Source organism: Pinus tabuliformis, chromosome 7, assembly GCF_031772625.1.
Source record: "Pinus tabuliformis cultivar Carrire ecotype Pingquan chromosome 7, CPIR1, whole genome shotgun sequence".
In the NCBI taxonomy this organism is placed as follows: Eukaryota; Viridiplantae; Streptophyta; class Pinopsida; order Pinales; family Pinaceae; genus Pinus; species Pinus tabuliformis.
Window position 1 is genome coordinate 1,185,017,870 of NC_142293.1, and position 27,114 is coordinate 1,185,044,983.

The 27,114-nt window shown below is 38.1% G+C and overlaps 1 protein-coding gene across 2 annotated transcripts in view; it reads left to right on the forward strand.

Annotated features, from left to right (window-relative positions):
* The window catches only part of LOC149251682 (glutathione gamma-glutamylcysteinyltransferase 1-like), a 404,629-nt gene that overhangs the window by 9,060 nt on the left and 368,455 nt on the right, over positions 1-27,114 (forward strand). For both annotated transcript variants that reach the window (XM_089459521.1, XM_089459522.1), the window contains exon 2: positions 19,231-19,387. In XM_089459521.1, coding sequence (XP_089315647.1) covers positions 19,231-19,387 — 157 coding nt within the window. The remainder of the gene's footprint in view (positions 1-19,230; positions 19,388-27,114) is intronic.

Below are 27,114 nucleotides of genomic sequence, written 5' to 3' on the forward strand. Positions count from 1 at the left end.
TCCTTCATAAGTGATTCTCTATATATCGGGTCTCCTCCCATCAGTGAAAGTCTGTAAAGAGTAGGAAGCTTTAGCTGTGGTGACAGTGGGATTTAGCTTCATTGTTGCTCTTGACCTAGCAAGTGCCTCGCTAGGACCCTTGCTAGTTTGAGCGGTAACAAGGCTTATAGAAGAGTCCCTTAAAAAAGGACTAAAATGCCTCGTTCCAAATAGTTACAATTTAGAAAAAGGGTTACCAAATAGATGTTGCAAATGATTTCTCTTGAAGAGAAATTGAAAGATTTGGAGAACAAATATTACAACAAATCCTCTTTCAAAAAGAGAAAAGATGTTATTGGAAACTAACAACGATTACACATAGTTACAAAGATATTTTGGGTAGACCCAAAAGGAAAACTCCACCACAAAAGTGGCAATGTTTTTCTTTGAGAATCTAGTGTAAGGAAGGCCTTTTTAAAGGGTTTTCAAGGAAGCAAACGATGGTTTGATGTTTCTTGTCCCAAAGTGTTCTCTTGAGTGCCTTGAGCTTCAAGTGTTGAGCACAACAATCAACAATCCTTGAAAAACTAGGACCACCCAAAAAAAATTCAGCCAACAAAAGTGAGTTAGAACGTGGTAAATCAGCTTGAAAAACAAACCCAAACTATAAGCATGTGTTAGATCCTAAAACTCAATTTGAAGTAATCAAGTCCTACTCCACTTTGCCTAAGAGAAAACCAAGTAAACTTGGTTTCTATTGAGCAAAATGGGTTGTTGTTTTAACAACAGTCAAATCAAAAGCTTAAACAGTTAGATATTCAAAGTGTAGCATGAACAAAGTAACCAAAAGAATGTTGTTTTGAGCGATAGAAGGAAGGAATAATATTGGGGCTATTTGAAGGTCCTCTCTTGATCTTTTTGGAATCCTTTAGGTAGTCCCTAGTGAGCTTGAGCTATGAGTTCCTTGGCTAGCTTGGAGGTGGCTAGTTTAGCCAACAACGTCCCGAATGACAAGACTCTTGGTAACCCGCACCACAATAAGCGCAACCTTGCAATACAAAGATTAACATCAAATTTAGCTTGCTCATATGATGGCAAGATTGGACAAGTTGTTCAACCAAGAACATGCAAGTCCTAACCAAGCCTAGGATATAAGAAAAACCCAAGAAAATCTACAAATACTTGTAGATTTTCTCCCTTAGATAACAGTGTTGGAAAATCAAGAAAATTGTAGATTAAGGTTGATTTTCCTTCATGATAATTACTTGTGAGATTTGTTGGCATTATTATTATTGTGTTTTTCTTTTTTCATCAAGCAATTACCATAATACAAGAACATGAAGATCACATAAAAACAAAAGAACACAAGATATAGGCTCCAAGCCAGGGCAAAACCCCTTCCAAGGGGAAAACCCAAAAGATTCTTTTCTTATAGAATCAGATTAAAGTGAGATATCCAAGACCCATGACCACAGGAAAGCTTCAACCTCTAGATGCCAAGTCAAACCCTCCTTTTGTTCAACAAATCCTTCAACAACAAGAGACCAACAACATATGTAGTAATAGAAATAATTTTCAAGGCAGAACTTATTATTCTTTCAAACTTCCTTCTCATAGAATTTGACCCTCCTTCTCTTGTCTTTTCTGTGAAATTTCAGACCAAATCATCCAAAAATTGTGTACAAATGAGCTCAACTCACCTTCTATTTATACTGTTCAAAGGGGATCGAATAGACATGTCCTTTGGGTAGGGTCGACATGACAAGTAGTGCCGACTTGGCATCTTGAAGGATTTTTGACCCAAATTACAACTTTTAAAAGTTCTTTTTCCTTTTTCTTTTCAAAGTCCAAATGGGAATTGACTCTTTGACTCATGACAAATATTCTTTTGACTTTGACAAACCCTAGAAGCATGAAGAACATGCTTGACCTAGATGACCGATTGACTCGAGGATGAAACACATGCTTGAAATAAATATTACTTTTTCTTCTTTTTCAATTTACATAAAATTTATAATGACATAAGTATAATGATAATTATGAAAACCGAACCTAGTTACATTTTCTAACACTCCCTCTTAACTAGGGAGGTATTCATAATTCCATAACCGGTACAAGGATACTTCTCAAATTGAAATATTCTCATATGAAGAGTTGGATTGATAAGCCATTCTCAAGCATCAACATCATAACCAACATATACTATTCCAGGGATCTAGATACCATCTAGCCTACTGCCAAGGTACCAACCCAACATCTTTCAAGGATCTAGGTGCCATTTAGGCTATTGGCAAGGTACCAACCCAAGTTCCAACATCTTATAGGGATCTAGGTACTGTTACTGCTCAAACTAGTAGGGGACCTAAAGGGGATCCCTAAAGGGCAAATGATAGACCAAGGGCAACAAATGGAGACTTAGCCCTTTGTCACCTCAGCTAAGACTCCCTTCTATTTACGGACTTTCACTGATGGGAGGAGACCCGATATATTATAGAGTCACTAATGAAATATAAATCAATGAATGGATGTGTTGTGATCCAAATGATTCCTTGCCAGAAGAGGTTGAAAGATGGAGCTTGCTTGCTTTATAAGAAAGGTACAATGGCTTCTAGGACAGGAATTTGAGGGTTAGGTTCAGCGGATATGATTTGTGAAAGAGTTTCCCAATCCCTAAAATCCTTATTGTAATTGGTATCCCTGATGGTTCTTGAAGAATTGTCTTTTCAAAGGAATGGGACCACACGGGACCAAGTGGACCCAGTCTAGAGTAGGAGGAAAGTGTATGGCAACCAATGATGTTCTTACCCTAGACAAGGTGGGGGAAAAGGATCAAAGAAAAATTTTTCACCTAAAGGTGTTGAATTGATCCAATAAGGTACTAGCCTTGGGGATGCTAGGGCAAAGTTTGATCTCGGGGCTAGGGCTTGGATTTTCTCACAACTCCACCGTCGGAATGGTCTCAAATTTGGAGGAGCTCTTGAGGAAACACTAGCACAGGAGGGGCTAGGAGATCAAACTTTTTGGAGGGCTAGTTCATCGGGAAAATGATGCCCTAGGTGACCCAACTTGGCTAGACCTAGGAAAGGTGAAAGAAATTGGTTTAAGGTGACCACCTTTTGGTAGATCAATGCCTTAATCTTGGGAGAATGGAGTCTATGATGAATATGAGTGAGGACCTTTGGTTCTTGGTCAAGGAGGCCTCAAGACTACTTCGCTAGCCTTCTAGGTCAAAGAGAAGCAATCTTGCAGTTTTTATACTTCAATGTGAAAAAGGCGATGGCTTATCAAGATCAATTCATTAATAGAATTATCCGTAGGAGATTTCGTTCACATTACATGGCCCATACTTTGAGAAATGCTATAATAGAGACAAATTCCACAATTTAAAGCAGTAAATGCATGCAACAATTAGCCAAAGAATAACAAAAATCCCAGTCCAATATATATATGACAAAGTAAAACAAGAATAACATTAAAAGCATGTACTTACATGTAATAGAATATATCCAACCATCCACAATTTGACAAGAGAGAAGCTCCAAGATAAGATAGACCAAATCCACACATCAAAATTCATCCATAAAGCTCCAATTCATCCACTAAGAAAAAGTGTGAAATTCTCAAGAGAGAGAAGAGATCCAATCCAAAGTGATGATGAGATAATGAACTCATCTCACTTGTGTTTATGCACTCCAATTAGCCTCCTTGGCCTACATAAGCCCTAAAAATAAATTAATATTCTGATAGTCTAACTTTTGGTGACAAACTCACCAAACTAACTTATAAATGAAAGAATAAGCCTCTCAATAGGTCAAATAATAATCTATGTAGGTTGTAGGGCCCTCTAAGAGACCTAATGAGGTCCATGGGTGCCATAATGAAGAGTAGGACCCTCAAAAGTGATGGACAAGGGGTTGGCCCCTTGTTCTCCAAACAATAAACTTGTGGTGCTCCTAATGGGTGTGGGGGCACAATAATAACCTCATGGGTCTCCAAATGGGTCAAAGAATTGTGTAGATCGTCTGCAAGGGCTCTAATGATGGTGTAGGGGATGCCACATCATCTTACAAGTCCTGGGTCAGCTGCTAAGTGCATGGTACATCTGTGGGGCCCGCTGGGCAAAGGTGAACCAGGTGCATCTTCCTCGTCCAATGGGAGTATCTTGAGCATCTCTGACCATCCTCGGGGATCCATGGAGTGTTGTTTACTGTTGTGGAGGTCCATGGCTCTCAACGCACACCCTACATGTGCTAATGTAGCCCTCTAGAGGATTAGGAACCTGTATAAGGAGACCAAACTGTAACGAATTAAATATATATAAATAATGTAAAATAATGTAAACAATAATAATCGTAAATAATGATTAGTTAACTAGTAACTAGGTTGAAGAGGCATGTCTAAATGAGACATGACTCTTCATGAAGAGACGCTTGATATATAAGCAAGCCTCTCGTTCTCATTGTAAATCATTCTTATTCTTATTCACACACTTAATATATAATATTTGTATCCTCATGGATATCTTTATATTCCAAGTTTTCTGGAGTATTCAATTTTTAGAAGGAACTTTGTTCACTTCATTTGGTATTAGAGCAGTTCGGTCCTCTAGGTTGCTTAACCGGTGCACAGAGCTCGTTCTCCGATCCTGGTCCTTGGCTATTGAAATTCGTCAACCGTGTTGTCGTACAATTGAAGCATTTTGTTAAGAATTTGGGAGTTTCTCATTTTTTCTGTTTTTCTAGGCCTTTGGCCATTAAAATTAAAATTAAAAGAAAATTCGCTAGTTGGAGGGTCTCCAATTCGCTAGTTGACTTTTGGCCATAAAAAAAATTAACCAAAAAGAATAAATATAGGTAAATAAATTAAAAAAAGAAGAAGAAAAAGTAAAATAAAATAAAATAAAAGAACATAAAAAAATCAAATTATATAAAAAAAAGAAAAAGATTTAAAATCACCTGGTAGAAGCTTGTGGTTTTAGAAACAACCCATGGTAATTGCCCATGGTATTTTCAAAGTAAAAGAAAAAACAAAAGGGATACAAATCTCATACCAAGTGATATTTAAAACTTTTTACATGGAGAAGCCCGTGGTTTTAGAAACAACCCAAGGTATTTTAAAAGTAAAAGAAAAAAACAAAAGGAATACAAAATCTCTTTACGTGACTGGTAAGTTTTACTTTTTACTTAAAAAGTTTGGTGAACATCGTGACTTTGTCATATGAAAAGACGTGACCTTTATATTTATTAAGTGTGGTGACATCATAAAAATTTATAATATTAAAAAAAATAAAAAATTAATATACAAAGTCCAAATTCAAAAGTCGGGAAGTGCCACATTCAAGTCAAAAGAGGTGAGATATATAGTATATATATTAATTTAATATAAATTTTATATATACTTAAAAGGATTATTAAATCAATAAAAAAAGGGGGAAGATAAAAAAAGTGAAAAAATGGAATTTCTAAGTAATGAACAAAAACAATTCCAAAGAGAGGTAAAACAAGAAATCACAATACTTAAGCGACAATATGCTGAATTTGTGGATATGCATCACAAAGAAATAATGGAAAAGGACGAAGAAAATTCTCGTCTCAAGGACCACGTCGAAAGATTACTTGCGCAAGTGAAGAAGACTAAGGTCACAAAGAAAGAACTCAAGAAGCACTTATCAGAACAAGAAGAGGAAACTTTGCGTTTAAAGAACCTTAATAAAAATTTATTAGAACAAATCAAAGATCTAAAAGATGAAAATCTTAAAATTCAAAACACTGAAAATAAGGTTGATAAATCAGAAATCAAAGAACTTTTACGACTGAAAAACCATAATCAAAGTCTACTCACTCAAATTAAGAAGCTTAAGGATGATAAGAAAGCATTAAAAGATAAGTTGGAACAATTCACTCAAGAAGAAGCATCAGAATCTCTAGTCGTAGCAGTCCAAGTTGAAAATAAGGGAACGAATACCGATCCAGTGAATATGACAACTCAAGAAGACAAGTCAGTTGAAGAAACGACACACTTAGATGTTGCAGTTCAGACAATGGACATCCCAAGTGAATGTTCCATAACCAATTCAACAACATCTTCACCAGAAGAAAATATAAAAACTCCATATCGACATCTAAATCACGAGAGTAGACCAATCAACCATGCTACGTATCAGTACCATTCAGACCAGAAACAACAAATTGATGTTCCAGATAATAGTGATGTAACCTCAATCCAGTCTTATGCTAACAAGTCGTTACAAAATTCCAGTGATCAGAATACTATATAGAAGATTAATCTGGGATGGTCTGATCCCTTCTCAGTGCGACAATTTTGTTTGTCACTAAGAAGATCATATCAACTTGTATCGACAAGGATGACTATTCCGAGACAGAAAGACTTTCGAAGCCAAAAAAGAGATCAAGCCTTTTTCATCGACAAGCTTTGAGGACAAATCTTTTTGAGGAAGGAGGCAATGTAACGAATAAAATATATATAAATAATGTAAAATAATGTAAACAATAATAATCGTAAATAATGATTAGTTAACTAGTAATTAGGTTGAAGAGGCATGTCTAAATGAGACATGACTCTTCATGAAAAGACACTTGCTTGATATATAAGCAAGCCTCTCGTTCTCATCGCAAATCATTCTTATTCTTATTCACACATTTAATATATAATATTTGTATCCTCATGGATATCTTTATATTCCAAGTTTTCTGGAGTAATTAATTTTTAGAAGGAACTTTGATCGCTTCACAAACCCAAGATGGAGACCATCTGCAATCCTGCATAAGATCCAATGTGTCCCCTAGCCTTCCAGTACAACAAGTCATTAGAGAAATCGAGTAAATGAGCTTACCAATCATGGACCACAAGTGGGGACTTCATAATGGCCTGCCCTTCCATAATGGGCTTCGGGATGTGCCAATGTCTCCTAAACTCCAAATGGGGTTAACCAAGAATCCTATTAGGTGGTTTTTACTTCTAAAGGGGATAATATGTTCAAGGTACATCCTTCAAAAGGTGGTGGCATGTGACAAATAGGTGAATGAAGTAGGGGATGAGAAGGGGCAGCCCTGGGTCACATGTTGGGGTACAAGGGTAGCTAATAAGAGGGAAGCCCACACTTGGGTTTATAATGTATAGGAGGGAGCAATCGTGGTACATGAGGTGCCCCAGCCTTGATTTTTCCACCCTTCTTTATATGCCTTTTGCTTTTTTATGATTTTCTTTGATTAACTGCTTGGGGCTCAAGGGGTAAGAGCATGATGCATAAGATATAGCAGTGAATACCCCCTTTTAAGGTAGGGTGGTTCATTGCCCACCAGGGGTTGGGACAATCATGGGTTCCTATATGATGAAGGAGGTTCATAGAACTTGTAGGAACTAGGGTGATGACTATGATGCTGGGGTAGAGCTCATGTATTGGCTTTTGCTCACGTGTTAGATGTGTTTGTCCCGACCATATTTTGCATTTTGTGGTACATTTTCTTGTTGAATGTGGCCAAATATGCTTTTGTCTTTCTTTTTTGCTGCATCAACTTCCAGGTATCATTCCAGGCCTCACCCAAGGTGTGGGAAAGGGGAAGGGGCGAGCTAACCCTATGTGGACTCAATGGAGAAATGTGGACCCAAGTGGGAGAAATGATGAATGGGGTAATAATGCGTGAAAATGGGGTAATATAAGCAGATAAGGGAGCGGGACCACGCAACGAAAGTCGGGGTTTCCCGTGAAATACCATCCCTAAAGCCAAATGGCCAGTAAAAGAGATGCCATGAGACTAGAATGCAAGGTTAATATTCCAAAGGGGTATAGGGGACAAGGGCACAAACCTAACCCATTCCTTTCGTCAAATCCCCCCATTAAACCATGCCTAAAAGTCTCCATGATAGGCAAAATACAATACAATACCTTTAGGTTCAGGAGGCCCACCTTCAAACATACGATCATGGAAGATGGGCGAGGGACCACATGGACAACTCAAATGGCAGAGAAATGGCAAATGAGATAGTTGATGGTTGTCGACTGAAGACCATCTTGGAGAAAAAAACATTTCTCCTAGGGATATCACCCGTAAAATGGTGGATAACAGGTACCATCTAGGCTATTGCCAAGGTACCAACCCTATGTACCATCATAGAGGTTGTGTTAAAATTGGAAACTAGGGCCAAATTCCACCTTGGGACAACTCATATGATGGAGATGATTATTGCATTGGATTCCTCTTTTTAAGAGGTCCAAATTTGATATAAAGATCATCTCATTCGGACAAGCAGAAGTGGAATTTTGAATTTATTATATCTCATGCACAAATTGTTAAGGTAGGCCTCAACTTAATGTAGGCTCATGAAGCCCAATAGATGTGTCCTCCCACCCTCATTGAATTGTATAAATAGGAGTGACCTCTCCCTTCATTTGGATATCTCTCACTCATCATTTCATCTCTCTCCTAATCTGATTGGTTTGTACAGCTTGATCATCTCTCTTTCTCTCACGCGTGTGGATGGAGGATGAATTTCTGGGACTATTTACTGGTCGAAAATTTTAGGGTTTTGGGGCAGCGCTGACCAAGGCTTCATTGACTGAGTTTGACTGCGTTTTTTGGGGCATAATTTTGATCTCTTGAGGCCTCGCATTTATTGGCATAGAAATCAAGGTGTTTGGGACAGTTTGACCAATGTTAACTTCTGTTTTGACTAGAGAAAATCACAACAGATTTTCTCTGTAATGACCCATTTCAATCTATATGCAAAAGAGTATTAGCATGCATACGATGTATGCATATGATAGCTACATATGCATACATCGCATGTCTTGCACTAGTATACTTATTAAATAATTAGGAAAAAGTTAAATGAATGAAAAGGGACTAAAACACCTAAATTATCAAGAAGAGAGATATTACCTAAAATCCGACATTCAAAAGATATATATGAAACACTTCGTACTTATAAGGTGTTAAATAAAATTTATAATTCCAATCATTCTAAGATAAATATTGATCATTATAGAGTTTAAAGTTATAAGTTAAATATTGTTAATATATATGTATATAAATATATATTTATATAAGTCAAAGTTTTTCAATTAATATCATAAACATTTGATAACTATTGAATTTTGTTATTATAATTAATTTTTTTATAAAAGATAAAATCATTAAAGTTTAAAAACATGACAAAGACTTTAAGATTTATATTCATATCCTTACCTCATTCTACACGTAAAGTTAATCTACCAAATAAAATCTGAGGAGGGCGGTGGAAGAAGGCGGTGACCGCCTAGGAAGGTTATTTATCCCAAGCACGCAAAGGCAGAAGGGAGGATTTTCTAGGAAGAGGAAGACTGGAAGGAGAATAGGAGATCTGAATCAGAGCTGGGGATTCGATTATTCTTGAAGCTTTTGGGCACGGGGGACCGAAATACTCCAATTGGGAAGTATTTTGGAGTTGAGTACCAAGGTTGTGCTCAGCGTGGCTGGGAGGTTTTGGTCTTTTGGTATGGGGAGCGGGAGAAAATTGGGAACGTCTTCAAGCTAATTTCTAGGTATTCCTTTTCACTTAATTTTTCAAATTCTATGTTTGGTTAATGATAAATTCAAGGTAAATTAAGGATTCTGACATAATTGTTAGGATAGACGTATATATATTATGTAAATGAGGACCTTACATTCTCTCTCCTTCGACTGGGTTTGACCGCGCTGTTTTGGGCAGCATTTGACCTCCTCTTAAGGCCGAGTTCGACCAAGGAAGACCGAGCTACTTTGGTGATGTTTTGCTGCTGTTTTGACCAACGTTGGATTTTTAGTTAGGGCTGAAATTGACTTCAAAAGTTTACAGGGTTGATTTGATTTCACTGTGTATTGGGCAAGTGAATTTGATTATTGTACTGTCTATCTCTCTTTGTTGAACTAGTGAATAATAATAAGAAGATTTGATCAAAGGCTTTTCCCCACATTGGGGTTTTTTCTGTGGAATCCGCCAAATCTGGTGTCCTCTTGTCTTGGCTTATTTTCTGCATATGTTTTTATGTTTTATCTGCATTTACTGTCAATGTGATTGTTATTAGAAATATTTGGAAATTGTCATTGGGCTGCTAAAGGAACATTGAAGTAAATTGTGCTAAGCATAGAACATACCATTGTTATCTAAAATTAACAGGCCGTCCAACATAAGGTACAACAATCTTATGTACCATCATACATGCTACCTAGCCTAAGGTACAACAACTCTATCTACCATCATATAGATTGCCTAGCCTAAGGTACAATAACTAGTCATCATGATCTAGTCGACACGTCAACCTCATGGTATACAGACTAGCACAGGTTTGCCATCACTAAGGTCAAACCTCTAGGAACTTCCATGTTCCAACTACGTAGGGTTGGCCAAACCTTAGAGGACATTCAACTTCTAACACCCAGGGTTAAAACCCTAAAGGATCCTTGCATTTCAGGGTTGCCATATTATAATATCTTCTGGTCAGAGTGTCATGTCAAATTTTGCTACTTGCTCCCTCTGAAGTCAACATTCTTTTGCACGTTCTATCTTCATATAGCAACAAGGTTTGGCTTCAACTTTCAATCATCAAAGTGCTCTTCGAATATGCTCATCAGATGGAAGCTTCACTATCATTAGGGTTCCTGCAACTCCCTCTTTCCATGATGCTCATCATTATCACTAAGTCATCATCAAGCACGAGCCCTGCTTTACTTTGTTCTTCCATCTTTCTCATCTTGCTTTCACAATTTTGACAACCTTCACTATGTACCTGCAATTTTCACCAACAAGTACAACCAAGCAAAATATACAAGTATAAGAGCATGATGTCAATCCTATCAATCTAGGGTTTCTATGATTATTCAAAAGTGTAATTTCTAGGGTTCTAGTTACAAACCCTAGATATTCCTTGACCTAACCCTTATTAGGGTTTTTACTTTAGCGGAAAACGTCCAACTCTAGGGCTTTTGACTTCAAGTCCTAGGTTTTATCCAATTCAACCCTTGTTAGGGTTTTAACACATACCCTAGATTCTTCTTATAAAACTAGGTTTCAGGGATCATTTAGCCCTGCAAAAACCCTAGATATCATTACCGAAGAGCTAATGCTTCTTTAGACAAAACAAATAGTTAGGGTTAGGGTTTTCGTTCCAAGGGTTAATTGGATCCAGGATTCATAAGCCCTAAATATCAAGAGTCTTCAAGACTACACAAATCTACAAACCCTAGCAACTTTATAGTCATCGAGACCTACCATAAAGGAATAGCAAAATCGTACAAGTATATTGTTAACTGCAAAACCCTAACCATACTATAGGCATACCTCATATGCAAAGACTATGTACCTCTGTCTTCCATGATTATTGGGAGCTGTTTCAAAGAGACATCAAAGCAATCTGTCATTCACTTCTTGCTATACAGTATGCCTTCTTCAAAAAACAAGATTTGCCACTTTATCTTCTTTGCAGGATCTGGTCCTTTTTCAGTTGCCAAATCTCTTTAAGAAAAGATGCCTTAAGTTCTTCAACTTAAGAACCATATAGTGCATATAACTTCAATTTGATGTCATATGATTCGATTGGCTCCAAAAATGGGTACGTGACTAGCAACATTTAGTTTCTGCATCCATATAGTTTGTATCTACATCAATTATTAATAATTCCACAGAGTTTTCCAAACAAGAGTAGCACTATGCCATTGATATGAACAATCAAATACCACAGGGGCCATGGCTATGACTCAACCAGAAAACAAAGCATCGGTCGACATACCCAATCGTCGACCAAACTTCTTATACATTGTAGCCATATAATTTGTGTGTTGTGTATGCTAATCATGTTAGATTTGAAATCGGAACTGACCGTCTTACCACCTCAACTGTTTCGGCCTGCATTATATTATAATATAGCCTCCGCCAAAAGTTCCATTATCAAATGAGCGCTATATTCTTCCAAAACTTTGCCATCGGTCTTGCATTGTATTATATATTAATCTTTGTATATTTGAATCAAACCGATACCTCCGTCACAGATTCTTGACCTCCGCTTATTTGTGGTCAGGTTCCAATCCTTCGATAACAAATATAATACATTAATCATTCTTAGAACTCTTACTTCAACTAATGCAAGTTCTCACGAGCCCACAAATCATATAGTTAAATTTGAACATAGAGTGAGCCAGTGCCATATAGTAAAGAGTGGTTACTGTACAATAGAGGATAAAAGAGCGAAGTCATAGCAAAGCCTCTGTTCTTTTTTAAATGCAATGTTGAGTGTGATGCTTTTGTTATATAGTCGTTCATTGTGTAGATATGCCGCACGAGAATGCTAAATGGTGTCACTGTACATGCCTATGACTAATTTTGATGTCTCTGTTATATTATTACGTTGCCTCTGATCTAATGAAGTTATACCATTGTGTAATGAATGCGATCTATACCTTGGTCATACTGTCCTGTTGATGCGAGTCATGATTCCAAAACCACTGCATAATGCTATTCTAAATCACTGTAACGTAACCGTGCTGATGGATCCACTGCTATGAGCCAAATATGACCATGCACTGTGAAAACAGTGAGCCACAGAGTCTCAATGCCTATGTGCGTATGAATATAAACCACAGAAGCAAAAAGTGAACCACGAAAGTCGATAATCGAGCTACTGACATTATTTGTAAGTCATTAAAACTCTAGAGCAAGCCACTGTGATATGATAAAAACCTTGATGCCATCAAGCCTTAGATGAACCTTATAACAATGATGTCGATGTGTATGAGCCAATGTAACAATGCGTAGAGTCACTGTAGCGTAGGGTTTCACAGATTTTTGCACATTGTTAATTTTATGAGTTCTGTCTTCTTCAAGGTTGCGAAAAAGAGTGATCTTCAGCCTCCTTCAAACCAAAGCTTTGATACCATGTTGGAAAATCAGTTGATTAAGGCTGATTTTTCTTCTTGATAATTACTTGTGAGATTTGTTGGCATTATTATTATTGTGTTTTTCTTCTTTCATCAGACAATTACCATAATACAAGAACATGAAGATCACAAAAAAACAAAAGAACAAAAGAGATAGGCTCCAAGCTAGGGCAAAACCCCTTCCAAGGGGAAAACCCAGAAAAGTCTCTTCTTATAGAATCAGATCAAAGTAAGATATCCAAGACCCGTGACAACAAGAAAGCTTCAACCTCTAGATGCCAGGTCAAACCCTCCTTCTGTTCAACAGAGCCATCAACAGCGAGGGACCAACAACATATGTAGTAATAGAAATAATCTTCAAGGCAGAACTTTTATTCTTTCAAGCTTCATTCTCACAGAATTCAACGCTCCTTCTCTTGTCTTTCTGTGAAATTTCAGACCAAATCATCCAAAAATTGTGTATCCAAATGAGCTCAACTCACCCTCTATTTATACTGTTTAGAGGGGTTCGAATAGACATGTCCTTTGGTCAGGGCCAACATGACAGGTAGGGCCGACTTGGCATCTTGAGGGATTTTTGACCCAAACTACAACTTTTAAAAATTCTTTTTCCTTTTTCTTTTCAAAGTTCAAATGGGAATTGACTCTTTGACTCATGACAAATATTCTTTTGACTTTGACAAACCCTAGAAGCATGAAGAACATGCTTGACCTAGATGACCAATTGACTTGAGCATGAAATACATGCTTGAAAATAATATTTCTTTTTCTTCTTTTGCATTTTAGGACATAAGTACAATGACAATTATGAAGACTGAACCTAGTTATATTTTCCAACAAACAATGCCCCCTCTAGGCTAAGACACAAAATGATTGCAAGCAAGTAAACAAAATCATTGGAATAAACGCATAATGTTACCTCAAGTGCCAAGGAAGAACAACACAACACAAGGTAGACCTCCAAAGTCTTCTTTATTATTGATAGCAAATGAATACAAATTTTAGCATAAATTATAATACACCCAAACATTGAGCTTCCAACCATGTGAAACAATGAGCCCAAGATTCTGATTTATACAATTGTGGGAGAAAATCCCAATTCCAAAGAAGAATGACAAGTGTAGAAGATCGATGATCCCAGTGAAGGTTGAATCTCCAAGTGTAGCAAAGACTGATGGTAAAGTGCTGTAAGTGGCAGTCAAAAGGATCTGCGCTGGAGTGGATAGACTGAGTGCTGGCAGCGTATTATCTTCAAGTATACCAGCGTATCCCTTCCACATACCTGCGTGTTTCCTTCATGTGCCATGTGGAAATTTAGTGGAGATAAGTGGGAGCAATATCCTACTGAACTAGCTGCTAACAAAAACGTGCCAAACATGTGTCTCTCTCAGCCTGTGTGAGGACTCTTCTTGCTGTGCGTTGGAGTCTTCTTAGCTGTCTGCATATGCATCTTTCTGGCAGTGTAACAAGTGTAAGGTTGAGTGGGAGATATCCACACATGTCTATGTTTTAACTCAGCCTTATAACCAACTAACTGCTCCATGGAGTAAATGCTGATTGGCCCATCAAATCTGTGTGTATCCAAAGAAGAATTTGACCTGCTGACTGGGCAGTACGCCCTCCCTTAACTGGCAGTCAAATGGGCCCTCATTCAAAAGCAACTCAGTATGCCAAGGTGGCCTTCCAACTCATCTTTGAACTGAACTGTGACTTCACTTTGATTCAATGTCATTTTGATTGACTTTTTGACTTGGAAAAACATATTTAATATTGTTCTTCACTTATTAATTTTTTGCATATTTTTGTCTTTTTTGCCACTTTTATGAGAGAACGTGGATTTTCATGGGAGATAAGTCATTTTTTGACCCCAAAAGTTGGTCTTAGCATAATGTTGGCATTCTGAGCATGAATTTTGAGCTCTTACATGCCACCAACATATCCTAGTGCCACTTATTTACAACATCACATAGCAAATTAATTAAAAATCCCGTCATGTGAGAAGTTTTAATTAATTAAAAAATTCTAGAAAAACCTAGTCAAATTCCATGAGACTTTGGATATGACATAGCATGGTATTATATGACCCTAGACGTTTGGGCCAACCCAAGACTCATTTATTAAACCGCATTCTAGCTTTGGAAGTATGTGAGTCAAAAAACTCGACTAGTTATTTATCGCTGAAGAATGAAAGTAATTGGTTGAGTGAAAAAAATACTCTAGAATGCACTCACTTAATAAGTGGGTCCCAAGTCGGCTAAACCTATTATATAAGTTCATCGTGCTAGCGACATTTATTACAATTCCCCCATAGGGGTACAGAATTTTAGATAAGAAAGTAGAAGAGGAGAGAGAAGAAGGGGAGAAATGCCTGTTTTGAAAATTTGTCAAGTGCCTTGTGCATTGAGCCATGGAGTCTTCATATCCTACTAGGTGTAACTTAGCAGGTAATAGGATTTAAGGGGGATTTGACAAGGGACAAGGCTGGGAAAATTTCTTCTATTCTAATGAAAGGCCCGAAAAATGAATATATAACCATTGATAACAATACCTAGACTAAGCTTTTTAAACGTTAGACTTGAGGGAAAAATTGAGATGGGGTCAGCAAAGGTTATAACAAAACCACTGTGATAGATTTTTCTTCGCTTGATTAGAGAGTTCCATGTACCTTTATTGGTTATTGGTTGAAAATCTAGGTAATTTGTTATTGACAACTCCCAATCAAGCATCTATAATTTCTCCAGAACTACTTCTAGTAACTTTTTACATATATTGGTCAGAGATCAAATTCTTGCGCTTGTAGTGGAACTCTTTAATCATCTTCTCTCACCAATATCTTATCTTATCTTGCATTATCCATTTGGTGGCCATAATTTTTTGTAATTGGCGACTCAAGTTCAAGTAAGAACAACACTGGAACTAATTTTCAAATCAAATGTGATTAAGACTTAGAGAAATCTGCGTGCCCTTTCGTTTTGAGACAAAATTCGAGAGAAACTCTTGTATTGTGAGCTTGAAATGCAAGTCAAGTGATAGCATACCAGAACACCACGAGAGAAAGTCTATGAAGAATTTTTCATCGATCCAATTGAAAATCTAGGAAATTTCCTAATTGATGACTCCCAATCAACCATCTACAATTATTTCAGTACTGCTAGTAACTTATGATGTAGTTTGGTTAAAAATCAAATTCTTTCTCTTGTAATTAAAGCTATTATTTCTTCTTTCATAAGTATTGAGATATTTTTAATCATTAGCTTCCCTGAATCCCTTATCTCTTCCTAGGTTATGCATTTTCTCTCCATAATTTTCCATAATTGGTAGCTAGAGTTTGAGTAAGAATGACCATAGAACAAATGCTAATTCAGATCAGATGTAGTAATTGAGAATTAGAAAATTCACATACCGATCCATTCATCGAGAAAATGGAGAGAAACTTTCTGTATATGTTCTTGAAATGTAAATCAAGTGATACAATACTTATTTAATCACTCTCTAATTATCTATGTGATCTGCGGTCTATGCCTTCCGTGATCATATATGCAAAGTATCAAAAAGAAAATTACTTAACTACAAGAACAAAACATATACCTAATTCAACTATCTTTTTGACTAAATATATATCAAACAATTGAATTCAATTAGCTAGTTGACCCAAAGGTTTGATTGAAGAACTTTATTTGAGTACATGTTTCTCTAACAACAGGTTGTGCTGAAAAATAAATTATCTGCCTGGATATATAGTTTTTGGTATGTGTAAAGGAAACTACACAGAAATTACTGCCTTCCATCAAAGTTTTTAACAGACTTTGCATGAAATTCTCTCATGGTGCTCTTGTATAGCTTAGAGGAAATATCCATGCAAAGAGGTATTGTGCTTACTGGAAATAATAGTGCCTTACATACTAGGTTGGATTGTTACATATAAACATTATGATCCTTAAAATAACTAATGGAAGAGTCGCAAGTTGCAGTTTAGAAATCAAAGACACCCATTGGAACATGGAACTGCCTAAACATCCTACAAGCATATGCATTGGTATTTCATGGAAAAAGATTAGATCTAAAGGAAGTCTATAACATTCAACAACAACATCATCATCCTTGTTAGGGTGGATGTGATACATAAAATATCAAATTACCCTCACTGAAATACCATTTATTTGAATTTTTATTTCAAACTCACAGTAATCATCTTTTTCTTCCACCAAAATCAAGCATGCATTATTTGTGGCATTGTAATTGTTAGTTTTTAAGGGCGTGTCTACTCTGTAATACATTTCTACATGTGTTGTTTTGAACAACCAAATTTTTCAATGATGAGAAACTTCAATCAAACTCAATAAATATTAATCAACATCTGAATAACTTGTTGGGTTTGCCTTTAGTTCATACTCATGTACATTGATTCTTTTTTAAATAAATACATCTTATATTTTTAGAAAAATATTTACAATCAGAAATGCAAAAAGCGGAAGGGTATATACAATGGACTTCATAACCTTTTCCTGAGAGTTACTAGAGCAGAAATAAAAGTAGAATACTCTGTTCCATCCAAAGACTGGTCATCTTTGATCAATAAGGCTCCCTTGGCCAAGAGTTGATGATGAATCTCATCTTTCCACAAAGAACTGAATGTAGACAAACAGCTAATCCCCTGATTGAAAACAAACTTACAACTGAATTTACATAACACAAGTAACACCATGATCCAGAGGAAATGCCAAAGACTCGAAAAAGCATTGCGAATAAAAGAATGACCATCCCCAAACAAAGCAGCACACCAATTGCCCTGAAGCAGAGTGCATAATGATGCTCCTCAAACCAACTCCAACAACACTTGATGAACTGACAGTCCCACAGGACATGCTTGGCAATCTCTAGATGCTGACAAACTGGATGGAGGCCATTTGAGAGATCACTCCTGGCCAACCTAGCCTTCGACGAGACCCTTGATAAATGACTAGCCAAGCAAAATCCCTTAGCTTATAATAAAGCCACACAATCTAAACACTTTGTAGATCCAATATGAACAACTTGAGAAAAGGAATGTCTCAGATGAACAACTAAGTACAAATGGTGGGAGGCATATTGAGGAAGCATGCAACCAAAGCTCCACCCTCAATCTATCTACAACATTTTAGGCATACCAATGTTCTTCTCAAACAAACTGGGCTCCAAAACTCGGGCTTGCAACTCCATGATTGAGAGGTGATCAATGGAAGGAAGTGCATACTCCTAAGCAAGAGGCCTGCAACAGGATCCCATAGATCTTGCATGAAGAAGATGCTCTTTTGGCTTAGCCACACATGGATTTTTGGCACCTCCACAATAGAATCACCCAAATCCCTCCAGCTTCAAATTGATCAACAAGCTAGATCCCAAACAGCTCAACTGCCATCCCACTGTCACCATACCAACCTTGCAACAAATTTTCAAGTTGACAAGTTCCTCTTGAGATAAATGAATCCGGTACCTTAAAGAGATGGGGAGTGGAAATAATGTCACATAAACCAAAGGCCCCTCATATCCTGCCAATTTGCTGCATATTCTGTACCCGGTTCCAAAACACAACCTGCTAAGGTGTGGAACCCTCCAGACACTGTACTAGCTACTTGGCTGCCAGAATATTGCCTTGCAATGCAACATTAATCAAACGAAGCCTGCCCTCATCCTTGGGCATAGTGCTGGCACCCCAAGGTCACCAAAGGAGGACCTCTCTCACCACCATACTTTGACCCTAAGTATGCCCTCAAAATTTGCTCAATTGCTGACAGCAGGCCATGCTGGAGTACCAACAGGAGACATAATAACCATGAGAGGCCTGAAGAATGCATCCAACGACAGTCAACTCTTTGCAAAGGGGCGGTTGTCTCTCTCCAGAAATGTGTTGGTCCATTTGTCAGGTTCCATATTTATATATTTTGACTGCAGATACCTTGGGTTGTTGATTTCAATTTTACACCCAAGGTGGAGTAATAAATTCCTATACAATTTTTTTGGCAATAGTTTCCTCACTACTATGTGGTTACAACTTAACATATTTTATTTCTTTTCAATGCAATATCTCATGTTTCTCATATCACTTTTTTGTCTTTTCACAATAGAAGAGTACAAATTTGGAAAGCTATGTGAACTATTGTTCGATGGAATTGGAGGATTTTGGTTGGAGCTATGTTTTCCAATACAGAAAAATCATTTACATGTTACAATTTTATATTGAATTTAGCTATATAAAGGAATTGTGACATAGTCAATGGCTACGTGCATTTATCTATTACAACTGTTTTTGTTTTCTGTTCAATTTTATGTTGTTAATGTTGATTATAAAATTTTACATTTCTAGGAACTTTTTCATGAGGCTCTACAAAATGGGACCATGGAGGGATTCTTTAAACTAATTTCATACTTCCAAACACAATCTGAACCTGCCTATTGTGGATTGGCTTCTCTCTCAATGGTTCTTAATGCTCTTGCAATCGATCCTGGAAGAAAATGGAAGGGTGAGTCTAACTTATATTTTAATGTATGTCTTGACACATTTAGGTGAAGAAATAGGAATGTAATGAAATTAATGATATGTTTCTTATATTTGAATAGTTTTAAATAGCACTTCGATTATTATAGGGGTTACTCAAAGAACATGCATACATGACAAGTCACAAAACATAGGTAATTGTAATGTCAATAGATAAGAAAGGACTATGACAAGATGCGCAATACAAAGGAACAAGATAAAAGTGTCAGTTGATAATTGTTTCAGAGACATCACACGAATTGGAAATAGCTAATTGAATTTAATTTTATTATGACCAGCATTTGTAAGTCAAAACAATCTATGGATTGCGTCAACCTGCAACCCTGGACTTATTCACTTAGCCCTCCACATCACTGGGGCCTTTGATCTAGTTATATACATGTTTATGAGGCTGTGCTATTGTTGTATCCTTCTTTACTTCATTTCATCCTAGATTTAGCTTTGGCATTTTCTAGGAGTTGCATTTGCACTCCCACATTGTATTTGTACGAGATGTATCCTTTAGTCCCATTGACCTACTTTTGTGGTCATTTGTTGGACATTAAAAAAATTATCTTATCTTATTATGGGTTTTAATTTTCTTAGTGCAATTAGGGTTAGCACAGTATTTATGAAATTCTGATAATTACTTTTGATGTAGATATTCTTTTAACTTATTCTAATATGTCATTCAACAATTATACTTCATAAATTAAATCATAAAGAACAATGGAACAATAGATATCACAACAAACAAAAGAAGACAAGATTTACCTTGGAAAAACCCACAAAGGGGAAAAACCCAACAACCTTTTTCAATAGAGAAAATTTTCTTGTTCAATGAGAGACACACCTAGACCTATGGTCAAACTTGGCTTTCTCTTCCAAGTCAAGTCACCCAATCTGATTCCTCACATTGCTCTACCCTTCTGACCCAAAATTTTGGCTCTCTTGCAATAGTCAGTTGTCCCAAATTTTTTGGCCCTGCAACAGTTGCCCCAGTAACCTAGAAATTTCGACCCCCTATAACAGTTGCCCCAGAAAAATGCGAACCACAGAGAGAGACTAATCCACACGTGCGAGTTGCAAGAGAGAGACAAAATAGGTATTCCAATCTTCTTCTTTGTCCTACTTCGTCTTTCTTGTCCTTCACTTGCTTGCCTAGACACTGTCTTGTGTGAGAGAATGTGAATGCCCAAATGGAGGAGGTCGAGCTGCCTTTCTTGGGTGAATGGATGTGTCTCTTGGTCAGGGCCGACTTGAATTGGAGGGAAGTTGACTTGTCACTTTTTGAGCCAAAATTTACATTAAAAAATTCAAATTTTCATCTTTAAAAAGTCGCAATGGGACTTTGACTCAAAATAAATTTTCTTTTGACTAAAGGATTTATAATTATGCTTTACAATGATAAATACAATTACATCAAGTGACCAAACGTACATTATGAAGACCGACCATAGTTACAAATTCAACACTCCCTCTTAACCATGGAGGTATTCATAATCATTGTCATAGGTGTTCTCAAATTGAACAATTTTTTCTAAACAAAAAGGTTATCCATCATTACCAACATTATTATCTATCATCAACATCTGCTAGTGGCCATATACGGGGTGGTACCAAACCCATGCCAATGTCATCAACATATCAGGACTCACTCCTCTAGAGTGATCGGTCCTTGAATACCATGGCCTTTTCCTAGGCCAAAATGCTGAGACCCTCAACTAGCAAGCACACACTCACCCTTCCTGGTGAGCACTCTAGGCCAAGACCTCACTCAACCCTTCTTGGTTGGTGATCGGGTATAGATGCTAAATTGAACCTCACTCCACCCTATCGGGTGTGTGATCAGGGTCCAAGACCTCACTCCACCCTTCCGGGTGTGTGATTAGGGTCCAGATGCTGAAAGACATCACTCCGCCATGCTTGGTGTGTGCTCAGAGTCCAGGTTCTCACTCCACCATTCCTGGTGTGTGATTAGGGTCTTCCTCCAAGAGACACTCACTCAACCTTGTCTTTTGAGTCCTCTTGGTCTCTTAAACCCGTTCTCCCTATCGAGAGAATGTCCATTCCTGCTGCATACATATCAACACTCCTTCTCAACGAGAGTGGTAATCTCCATGAGCCTCAGCTTGTCTACGAAGTACACGAACTTGTCTCTCGACAACAACTTTGTCAGAACATTAACTGTCTACTCATTGATGGAGATGTACTCGAGCCTTATTGCTTTCCTCTGCATCATGTCATAGATGTAGTGGTATTTGATCTCAGTATGTTTCGACCTGTCATGGAACATCGGATTCTCTAAAATCTTCACACAACTTTGATTATTGCAGTGTATCACCGTAGGTTCCAACTCTTGGCCAAACAATCCTGCAAACAACTTCCAAAGCCATACTGCTTCGGTACAAGCTTCACTGGCTGTGATGTACTTTGCTTCAGCAGTGCTGAGTGCAATCGATGTCTGCTTCATGCTCATCCATGATATCATAACGGATCCCAAACTGAAGCATACTCTCGAGGTACTCATCCTATCTTCTGCACTTCTAGCCCAATCAACATCCATATATACTTGAAGTTGTACATCCTTATTTGTAACAAATTTCAAGCCATAATTCACTATACCACGCAAATATCTCAAAATGTGCTTGCTATAATCCAATGCTCATGTCTTGATTCAACCCGGAGCTAACTCAATGTGTTCACAACAATGTTTTTAAAACCGGAACCGGTGACTGGACCGGTGCACCTAATGAACCGGTTGGCTGACCGGAATGGGTCTAACCGAGACTGGTTTGGTCTAAACGAACCGGTTTTAGAAAAATACATTAAATAATTATTTTTTAATGAAACAAAACTATTTAAGAGATAAAACCATGATTTCAAGCCAATAGAGACAAAATATGCAAAGTTTGCTCATTTATATACCATGTAAAGGTGAATATATCAAAATGGCACCGAGTGAAATACATATCATCGACAAAATAACAAAATGCATAAACAATGAGGCTCTAAATGGCCTATAAAGTCCAAAAACAATGCTGCAAACTATAAGGCCATTGGCCTACTACAATTCTATAGTGTACACATGATCGATCATCAAGTTCATCACCACTACTAGCCACAGGATCATCATCAGGAGCTACATAGACATCATCTGGTTCAGAGTCTGAGGATGCCTCAGCCTGATTTGCAACCTTAGTAGCAATGCCGGCAATAATAATAGAAGTGGACCTAATGGAAGCATGAGTTTGTCGACTTGCATGACTAGTGCCTTCCATTGGTTCTTTGCCTTTCCTTGATGCTGCCACTTATCCTGGTTTTGATGCCACCAAAAAATCTGCTTCATCCCCCACTAAAGCCATGTCGATATCAAAATCAGCCTCAAACATGGGATCTTCAGTTTCCTCCACCCATTCTGATGTTGGATCAATATCGTTCAACACAATGGGATCTAGATCAGGGGTTTTGTTCATCATTTGGTTCCTCCTCAGTCGAAGGTTGTATTGCACGAAAACAAGATCATTTAACCGTTTTTGTTCCAAACGGTTTCTCTTCTTCTTGTGTATGCGCTAAAAAACAGACCAATTGCGCTCACAAGTTGAAGCACTGCAAGTTTGACTGAGGACTCTAATTGCAAACCTTTGCAATTGAGGACACTGACCCCCAAATGACTCCCACCAATGTGCTGCAAAGAAAAAGACATTAATTAGTAACTTAGTTTATAAGCTGAATTTTAAAGAACATAAACAATTTTAACTTGAAAAGAAAAACAAATTGGAAATTGGAATTGCTTACCTGGTTGATCCACATCTCTTGCCATCTTTGCCAAGTTTTTGCCAAAGGTACCACCTGCCATAGTGAAAACAGTTAGTTGTCTATGTATTTCCAACTGGTTTGCATGGGTAGGGACCATGTGCTCCAAGAAATCAATCAATCCAGCTCTGACCTTCCCATCATGCAGATCTCCTAGCTGATCTTTATAATGATACTTTGGGTTCAAAAAATACCCAGCTGCATGTATAGGATGATGGAGTTGATTGTTCCATCTGTTATCAATGATCTCCCATATATGGCCATATTTAACTAACCTGTCCTTGTAAGCTGCCCATATCTGCTCCTTTGCCTGATCCATAGCCTCATAAATGTAGCCCATGGCCAATTTTTCCCCATCCACTATTCTTAGCACCTTAACAAGGGGCTCGGTAATTTTCACAAGCTCTACAGACCTTTTCCAAAAATAATTGTCAAACACTTTCTTTTTGGTGTCTTTTCCATCTTGTCTACGAGCCCACCGAGATTCAGACCATTCTTAAGAAGAAAACATTTTCTGCAAGTTTTTATGTTGACCATTGAGACATTGCAACGTGAGGAAGTGAGATGCAAATCTCGTAATTGCAGGCCTAACAAGCTCTTTGCCCCCAGTGCTTTTCCTCATTAGGCTCAATACCCATGAGTGGTTGTAAATGTATTTTGTAATGCACTTGGCATGCTCTACAATGTTTTTTAACCACTCCACTCTGCCTATGTCCTCAAGCATGAGGTCTATGCAATGTGCAGTGAATGGAGTCCAAAATATGGTCTTATATTTGGACTCAAGCATCTTTCCAGCAAGAACATAGTTTGAGGCATTATCGGTGATGACCTGCACAACATTTTTCTCCCCAACTTCTTGAATAATGTCATCCAAAAGCTCAAATAGAGGGACCGCATCCTTCACCTTATCAGATGCATCAACTGATCTCAAAAACATGGTTCCTTGAGGGCAAGAAACAAGGAAATTATTGATAGTGCGGTTCTTTCCATCGGTCCATCCATCTGACATGATGGAACAACCTATTTTGAGCCATGAATCTTTAAATTCAACCAAGTACTCATTAATGGAGGATATTTCTTTTTGCAAAAGAACTCCCCTCAAGTCCTGCATACTAGGGACTTTGAAGCCTTTTCCTGCAGCTATAACAGAGTCCCACATAGCTTGGTAATAAGGTGAGCAAGCAACATTAAATAGGATATCTGAATCATACCACCATCTAGCAATGTATTGATGAGAAGTTTCTTTGCATTGTTTTTTCCAATGTTGATCCAAGGTGGGTTGACGACTTGGCAGGGAGGAAGTGGGATTAGAAGAGGCAATGTTGGCAGAAGATGAGAAAAAACTTTGGATGTTTGTTCTCTTTGTTCCTTTTGATGGTTGGCCACAAGAAGGATGAACATAGTGAAAGGGGTCATTGGTGGAAGGGATAGAAGTTGAGTCTTGAATCTCATAATCATCATACCCACTCTCTTTCATGGCTTCTAATAATTCCCTCTTCCTTGCAATGTCATCTTGGATGGCCTTCTCCCTAGCCTTATCCTCATAAAAATTTTCAAGCTTGGAAATGTATTCTGTCCTAATAGGACCTAACACTGCATTTGGTGCACCACATGGCGTTACTTGGCCTCTTATCCCAACCAAGTGTTGTTTCAATCTAAGAATACCCCCACCTCCAATAGATTTATGGCATAATTTGCATATCATTTTTCCATCAATTACATCACAATGAGCCCATGCACCGTCCTTTCCTTTTGGAGCCATGTTTGCTTGAAATAATTACAATTTGCAAAGAAATCTGCCATTGTAAATATCCCCTATCTGGGGTATCCCTCAAACACAAGCAATATAGTAGCCGAGGTGCTCAAAGAGATAAAACAAAAATAACAGTGGTGCAACATACAATAACGTATACATGGAATATAAGCAAGTACTCGAGAAATGCAGAGAGAAATGCTAAGCCATTTTATTATACCGAGTAATGGGAAAGAGTACAAGAGGTGATCAAACAAGTAGCACCTCGACTTGCACAAGGCAAGTGAAGAAATACACTCAGAATGGTAAGGAAATGGCCTTTCTCTGAACTGCGTCCAAATTGCTGGAGAACTGCTGTGTTGCTGCTATTGCTAGAATCAAATGAGGATTTGGGGTTGTTCCCCTCCTCAGAAAATGTTGAAACTCTAGAATCAGCCTCTGCTCAATAAACTCGAAAAAGCCTAGAAAGCTTTTCTAAAATCGCTGACCCCCGAAAATCACCCCCTTGGGGATTTGCGCAATCCCTCAAGGCTTTGCGCTGCTCTTGAAGAGAATCCACCAAAACTCTATCCGTAACTTTGCGAAAATCCTCCAATATGCAAGGGCTGATCCCTTGCTCAATCTCCAGGCTCAAATCCTCCACAAAACCCTAATTCAGAGCTCCTACCAAAAGTAACTGTGTCCTCCCCTCTCAAGACTGCGCAGTCATCAGAATGCTCAGCTCCTCCTCAACTCCAGAAATCGCTCCTCTTGCAAAATACTGCTGAAACTACCTTGCCCGAGCAGGCACTCGAAGTCCCCCGGGGCTAAGGGTGAGATCTCCGAACGGAGACACTTGATGCACTAAACAGTGCTGCAGACAGGCTAAACAGCCAGCGTGCTCTAAGTCGAAGTGACTAGCTCAAATGCAACATAATCGAATGATCAAAATGAGGAGGCTCCTCTCTCCTTTATAGCGTTGGCTTCTCTCAAAACCTTAAGGCCCACCTCCTCCAACGTAGCCTCTCTCTTGCCACGTGTTCCTTCTCCATCTGCGCAGTCCCTCCAAGTGTCTACGTGGGCCCTTTCTCTACGTGGTCCTTGGGCCCCCTTGGCTCCCCTTTTAAGTTACAACGTTGTGCTACTAGGGAGTGACTTTATTCATAAAGTGAGTTATGCCCCCACTTTCCTCACCTTTTTATTTATAAATAACTATAGAAGGAAAAATTGAGCAAAATTGAATATTCCAATTAGCCAAGGCTAATTAGGAATATTACAGCCATTTAAAAAAAAATTGTAGCTAAGCAACATGGAAAACCAAAGCTAAATTTAGGAAAACAAATGCACATGCAGGCTACAAAATTTGATAGCATAGAACTAGAGATTTGAGAAGTTTATAAATTTATAACACAAAAAAATTTAATTCATGGACAACAGTCAAATGAGGAATTTTCAAGTGACAATCCTTACCTGGAAATGCAAACTAGCTTCCTTAGGCTCCTCTTGAAGATGCCAACTCCACTAACATCTACAAACTATCTCCAAAATAGCTCCAACTCCAACTCCAAGATGACTACTTCAGCAAAAACTCAACACTCTCCAAGCTCCCAAACAAACTCACAAACACTCAAACACTCAAAATTAGATGTGTGAGACAAATGAGAGGGAGAGGGGCCTCTTAAAGGCTTGGAGAGGGTGTTTTTGGATGGAAATCACCCTTACTTTCCCTCCAAAACCCCTAAACTTCATTGGAAAAGCCGCTCTGTGGGTCCTCGGTGGGCATGGCAGGTAACCGGCCGGTTCCTGATGGAACCGGCCAGTTTGCTACAAACCAGCCGGTTCTGTCCTAAACCGGCCGGTTAGGATTGGTTAGGGCCAATTTCTCACGAAGCAGCCTCCTTAACCGGGTTTTTGCTCCAGTTCCAATCGGTGGCCCTGTTGACCGGTCGGTTAGACCAGTAACCGGTTAGCTAGGCCGGTTTTAAAAACTATGGTTCACAGCAAAGCATATGTCCGACCTGGTGTTAACCAATTACATCAATGGACTAATCAGCTGTCGATCCACAGATGGAGCTAACAATCTGGAGTTAGAGCCTCTTAACTTATTCAAGTTAGTCACCATGGGAGTTTCCATGGATTTGCAATCCATCATACCAAATCTCTGA